This window comes from Crocodylus porosus, unplaced genomic scaffold, assembly GCF_001723895.1.
Source record: "Crocodylus porosus isolate Cpor-Errol unplaced genomic scaffold, CroPor_comp1, whole genome shotgun sequence".
Lineage (NCBI taxonomy): Eukaryota > Metazoa > Chordata > Crocodylia > Crocodylidae > Crocodylus > Crocodylus porosus.
The window spans coordinates 51310944-51317833 of record NW_017728886.1 but is presented as its reverse complement, the minus strand read 5'-3'; the positions used below and the strand labels follow the sequence as shown (position 1 = coordinate 51317833).

Sequence of the window (6890 nt, the reverse complement as noted above, 5' to 3'; positions counted from 1 at the left end):
ATGTTGAACAGTGCGGGCCCGAGGACCGAGCCCTGGGGGACCCCACTGCCCACAGCCCTCCAGGTTGAAACTGAGGCATCCACCACCACTCTCTGGGTGCGGCCCTCCAGCCAGTTGGCGACCCATTTGACTTATGTAGGTGTTGACACCACAGTCCCCTAGTTTTTTAATGAGAACAGGGTGAGAGATGGTGTTGAAGGCCTTCCTAAAGTCCAGAAAGACTACGTTCACTGCTACCTCTGCATCTAAGGATTTGGTGACCTGGTCGTAGAAGGCCACCAGGTTGGTCTGACAGGACCTGCCTCTAATGAACCTGTGCTGGTTGCCCCGAAGCATAACCTCCCCCACTGGCCCCTTGTGGACATGTGCCAGGTTAATACTCTCAAATAGCTTACCCAGGATCAAGGGAAGACTAACTGGCCTATAGTTTCCTGGGTCCCTAGAGAGAGAAAAAAAAATCAATAAAAATTAGTTAATTACAAGAGCGAGCTCTGTGAGTTTTAATCATAAGAACCACAGAATTTTCAGTGTTGTTAAGTGGTGTTACAAGAGAGTTCACAGCCACAAGAGAAACCAACCTTGGTCCTGTTGGTTAATGGTGTTTAAAATTCAACCGTCCTTATAGAAATCCTTTTACATCAAGACGTTGCAGGTGAGAGTCGATCACCACTAAGATAAACATGTGATTGAATACTTTTCATTACTTGAGACATAATCTTGAAGGCTGAGGCTATCTATACTGTTGAAAGTTTAGTCTGACAACCTCACATTTACCTTCAGCAGTTCTTGGAGGATCTTCAGTCCAAAGTCTTTCGTGGCCATAGGCAGCTTCCCTGGGTTCTTGAGGTATTGCCTCTTCACCCTGAACTTTACAGGGTAGTATTCTGCAGGTCTGTCTGATGGGTTTCTTTTTCTCAGGGCTGGTAGAACCAAGCCTTAGGGTTTGTACCAACTCTGCCCCCACCCCACCTTGCACGAGAGATGAGGGAAGAAGAAACATTTATTTTGACTGCAGTAGGAATCAGTGATCAGCTGCTAGGTAGGAAAAACACCTGTTTGGTCATGCTGTTTCCCCTTTCAGGTAAGAATGAAAACCTAGTACAAGGAAAGGTTAGTGCATCTCATCTAAATAAGATATATGTTAGTGCCCATTGCATTCAGTCCTCTCAGTGCTGACTCCCTTTAAAGTCTTGGTGAGACAGTATATTGCATACATTTCTACTTTCTCTTTGCTCCTACAGCACAGCTGTGCCTTTCTTTCCAGTTTCCAATAATTCCTTCTTCAACAGCCTGAAATGTCTGGCAAACATCACCAAACAGGACCCCATAGGAGTTCAGCCAGAATTCCTTTGTCACCCACTTTCTCAGCCTGCTGCAAATGATTAATGTGACCCTACCTTGCATGAGGTGGAGTTGAACCAGGTTTTCCTGCTCCTCATTTGCATATAATTTTTTGGGGGATCCCAGGACTCATAACAAAAACACCTGGTTCCAGTCATGAGTTGTGAGATAAGTAGGACACAGATCCTTTGTGGGTATCTGGAGTACATGTGTAGTGAACAGTGCTGAGCTATGAGATCACCATGGCTTCGAAACACCTTTGGCTCTGCTGGGACCCAGCCCGATAAACTATATTGTAAATCATGAGCCTTTTGGCTTTGGACTAATGTTATGCATAGTTTGTACCATATAGAAGTAGGTACAAAAGTGATACTTAAGTGGGCTTATGGAGTACCTGTGTTTAAATTTGCAGCAGTTTCCAAAAAGATAAAAATACATCAATTCTGGATAAACTAAGTATATGGGTACTCATAGTAATTTGCCCATATACAAATTTACTACAGGCATGCTTATTTCAAAATCACTGTTTTCAAATTTGCTTCTCACTTCCATGTGCTCAGGGAGAGCAAAGTCTGATAGTAAAAAGAGGAGCAAGGGGGCTTTTATGGGAAGTTGGGGGGGCAGAGAGCAAGGGGGACCTACCCCCCCCAGCCCCCTCCACAACAACTTATTTCCCCTGCTGTAGCAGTGGGAAGGGGACAAATATATCAGTTTTTCCATATATAGAATCTAATTATTGAGGGTCATCTTATAATTAAGGATGTACTTTATTTGAGTAAATACGGCAGGGCTCATTTTAGCTAGTGACTGGCATTCACTTTCCCTTTGAATGGATATACTGAGCAAGTTATTGAGGATTAAGAAAGTGGATAAAGCTGAAGGGAATTGAATGTGTATGTGGAGTAAGACTGTGATTCAGGGGGTTATACTGCTGCTTTTGTTGCATTTTCCCAAGCCCTGCCTTTGGTGGAAAAATAAGTGACTTGTGGGCATATTCTATGATCTGCCTCTGTCCAGGGGTTTTGTACCTTTGAGAAATGCAAAGCTACTTCTTTAAAGGGTTCAGTTTTCAGGGTTTTTTAAAGGGTTCAGTTCACCTTTTCCTGTCCTCATTTCCTACTTTGCGAAGTCTTGTGTTTTGTTGAACTTGATGTTTATGAAGGCATTAGACATAATTGGTAAACGTTTACTCTGTGCTAAAAACATTCTAGGCCATTTAATATAACTTCTACCTGTTACTGATTCCAATTGTTCACACTGGCTGATTTCCAAAGAATGCACAATATGTAATTTGTTAAGTTATTTATATTGCTATTTTTCTTTGCATAATTATTATTGCATGGTTAAAAAATCAGGTTCTTCTACTGTCTAATTAATTAAGAGTGCTGACTCTTAATTTCTTGTTTTCTTGACACTTGCACTAATGAAAAATCTTGTAACATGTTTCTGTAATCTTTTTCAGACATATTTACATCACTAATTTTTTAACTAAAATAGTTCTGTTATACAAATAAGAGTTTTAATACTACTATGCTGTGTTAATGTGTTATTTCTTTTTCTTGCATGCATTCCAGAAACAAGATATTCTTAATCAAGTAAGTAATCTTTCATCATATTTTTTTCCTTGTTAATATGCACAGTGATTTTGAATTTACAGTGATCTACTGGGAATTATTTTATTGATGCATATTTCATATGGCTACCTTATCTGATAAAGTATTAATATTTTGTGGTTATTGCCATAGAAATATTAAAAATCAGGTTTTATGATCAAGATCAAAGTATCCATGGCAAAGTGTCCATGGCAGTGTCAAATTATGCAACTTTTCACCCCTCAAAATCCAGTGCAACTCTTCACTCTTCTATGCCAAGTTAATTCCTTTCCCATACTCCCAAAATGACAGCTAACAGATTTTTGTGTCAGATATGGGGAAGGATCGCTTACTTCAGGTTCATTATTCATCATCAGCTATGTTAAGAGCTTACATTAAGAGTAATGGCATAAGGTTTTAGAAAACTAGGTTCCCCAGCTCTTCAACTTCTGGAGAACATGTTCACATCCAATAAATATTGTACTAATAGACACTAACTAGTTACTATTTATGTGAAGGTCAATTGTACCAAACTAACTATTTTCTTTTATAAGTTTGTGGTTTACTTGACTCTGTTTTGCTGAAGAAGGGGAAACTGTGGTAGATCTAATCTATGTGGATTTCAGTGAAGTGCCTGATATAGTGTCACATGGAAAATTGTAGGTTAAGATTGAGAACAGGGGCATTGATATAAGAATTATGAAGTGGCTAAAGAGCTGGTTAAGGGGGAGGCAATATTAGTGCTGGAATTTTCAGGCTGTAGGGAAGTAGTGGAATATTTCAAGATTTAATCTTGACACAATCTTAATAATGTTTTCGTTAATATCTGGCACAAAAACTTGGAGATTAGCAGTGGATTTTGTTTATAACTCTGACTTGGTAGACCAATGAGGCTACTGCCGGCCAGCCCTTCTGCGCATGTGCGTAGTTTAAAAAGGGTCCAGCAGTGGCAGAAGCCTCATTGGTGTCCCAGCTCTGGTGTGAGATGTGTGGGTGTAAGCCCGCTGTGCCTCTGTGAGCCTAGGGACCCCAGCAGAGACCCCAGGACCCCCAACGAGCCCCGGTCTTTCTGCAGGTAAGCAGGGGCCCTTGGAGGGAGGGACCTAGTCAGCTGGGAGAGGGCTGAGTGGGCTGAAGAGGCTCATGCCTTTCCCTGCTCCCCCAGCTCCCACTTGGCCCAGCCCCCCAGAGAGCTGCGTGACCGGAGCCTTATGAACAGGCTGCGCAAACAGATGCGCTCCTGGGCCCAGTGCGGGAGTTTGCACAGGAGGGTGCATGGGAGGGCCTGAGGCCCTGCCTGTGAACCCCGCTAGGGAAGCTAGTCCCAGCCATAGCCAGCCCACCAGTAGCATGACATGGATGGGCACACACTGTACCCCGAGGGTCCCCTTGAGGTCTGTTGTCTCCCCCTCTGGCACCTCAGAGGCGTCCACCCAGAGCTCATGGTTCAGAGCTTCACGCAGACAGAGCCTCTGGCTCTGGGGCCTGGGAGCATGGCCATCTCCCCTTGTGAGGTCTCCTCCCTTTTGGGGTCTCTGGCATGCCATTTGGAGGAGCTCCATGCCACAGTCCAGAGACTGCATGCCATCAGGGACTGTGAGCAGGAGATTGACTCCTACTGCCAGGCCTTTCTCCCCCGGGAGACGGAAGGTTCACCATGGTCACCTTCCAGGACTGGGGAGGACTCCAGGACCTCCCATGCTGTCCAGCCCAGGGGTTGGACCAAGGTGGTCAAGGGCTGCAAGGTCCACTGCACCAAAGTCCCCCCACCGCTGGAGCTTTGTAACAGGTTGCAGATAACAGATCTTATTTTAGGGGCCAACATGACTCTTATCCTCTGTGACTTTTTAAAGACTGCAAAAAGCACATTCTTGGGAATCCTATGCAGTTCCATAGCTTACTGTAAAAAGTGAAATTGGCTACCTGAGCCTGTGCTTTGTGCACACTTAGAGTAGGAACATAAACACAGCTGAGACGTGTACACCATGTGTAGATGTTTACTGCTGGTCACCTCAACGATTGCTCATTTGTGACCTGTCTGTGTCTGCTACAGGGCTGCTCACCATACCTCACTGGATCAAAGCTCTCCACCCCTGAGTGGGGCCTCTTATCTGCAACCTCTTGCAACCCCAGCAAAGCCTGCTAAGTTGCCAGCTCCTGAAGGCAACACAGGCTTTACTGTTGCTACCGCCCTGCTCTCCCCAAGATAAAATGCAAAGTGTTTGTTGTGGGAGACTGCATCCTGCGGGGGACCGAGGGGACAATCTGCTGCCCCAGCCCCTTAGCCCAGAAAGTCTGTTGCTTCCCAGGAGCCCAGATCCAAGACATTGCAGTGAAGATCCCTGAACTCGTCCAGCTCACCAACCACTACCCTATGCTCCTCATCTATGTGGGCACCAATGACATGGCTCGGAGCATTCCCAGCCAAGTCATGAAGCACTACAGGGATTTGGGAGCGGGGCTTAAGGGGTTGTAGGCACAGGTGTTGTTCTCATTGATCCTCCCAGTCTCGGGCTACAGGGTAAGGAGGGAGAGGAGGATCCAGGTAGTGAACCAAAGACTGCAGCTCTGGTGTCATTGGGAAGGCTTTGGCTTCCATGACTATAGTCCACTCTTTGGAGAGAGACACAGTGAGCTGCTGGGAAGGGATGGCCTCCACCTCTCTTCTCTGGGGAGGAGGCTCTTCTCAGCCAGGCTGGCTGACCTGCTCCACCGGGCTTTAATCTAAGCCTGCTGGGGGATGGGGGGACTACCGCCACTGCTGGCCTGCTAAGCAACCTTTGCAAAGCAGCAGACCAAGGCACTTAAGGAAGCCCACCCCTGCCTCAGCCCTGGAATGAACTGTAGGCAAGGCAAGGGGCCCCAAGGGGACACTTGTCTGCCTATACACAAATGCCAGGAACTTGGGGAACAAATAGGAGAACTTGTCCTGCTGTGAAACAAAAATAACTATGATGTCATAGGGATAATGGAGACATGGTGGTACTTCACCCATGACTGGACCATGGGTATAGATGGCTCTACCCTATATTGGAGGGACCAAGTAGACAAAAAGGGCGGGAATGTAGTTACCTATGTCAAGGAAAGCTATGCATCCCTGCAAGCTGAAATTGGCACCTGTAGTGGACTTGAGACCCTCTGGGTTAAAATCTGTGGGGAATGGCACGGGATACTATAGTGGGAGTCTACTACAGAAGCCCTAGCCAGGGTTTCATAGTTTGTAGGGTCAGAAGGTACCTGAGCAGATCATCGAGTCTTACCCCCTGCCATGGCAGGAAAGAGTACTGGGGTCAAATGACCCCAGTAAGGTGTTAATTTAGCTTCCTCTTAAAGACCAGGGTAGGAGCCAGCACCACTTCTCTTGGAAGTTGGTTCCAGATCCTAGCCGCCCTGACCATGAAGTAGCCTCCTGATATCTAGCCTGAATCTACCCTCTGCCAGCTTGTGACCGTTATTCCTGCACTCCTGCTAGTGCTTGGGGGAACAGGGACTCCCCCAATACCTGCTGGTCCCCTCTGACTAGTTTATACCTAAGACTAGATCTCCCCTCAGTCTTCTCTTGTGGAGGCTGAACAGGTTAAGGTCCTATAGCCTCTCCTCATAGGGCCTGCCCTGCAGCCCCCCAATCATGTGAATGGCCCTCCTCTGGACCCTCTTCATGTTGTCCACATCCCTCCTGAAGTGCGGCACCCAGAACTAGACGCAGTACTCCAACTTTGGACTGACCAGTGCTGCATAGAGGGGGAGGATCACCTCCTTGGACCAGCTTGAGATGCATCTGTGGATGCATGACTAGTTGTGGTTGGCCTTCCTAACAGCATCCCCACACTGCCCATCAATGATCAATGATGACTCCAAGATCCTTTTCTGCCTCTGTACTGACAAGAAGGGAGTTCCCCAGCCTGTAGGTATGGTGCTGGTTCTTCCTCCCCAGGTGTATCACCTTGCACTTGTCAG

General features: G+C 46.4%; 1 protein-coding gene across 1 annotated transcript in view; it reads left to right on the top strand.

The window, feature by feature from the left end:
* The window catches only part of DGKB (diacylglycerol kinase beta), a 565110-nt gene that overhangs the window by 78369 nt on the left and 479851 nt on the right, over positions 1–6890 (top strand). Inside the window, exon 3 of the mRNA XM_019534027.1 lies at positions 2916–2936. Coding sequence (XP_019389572.1) covers positions 2916–2936 — 21 coding nt within the window. The remainder of the gene's footprint in view (positions 1–2915; positions 2937–6890) is intronic.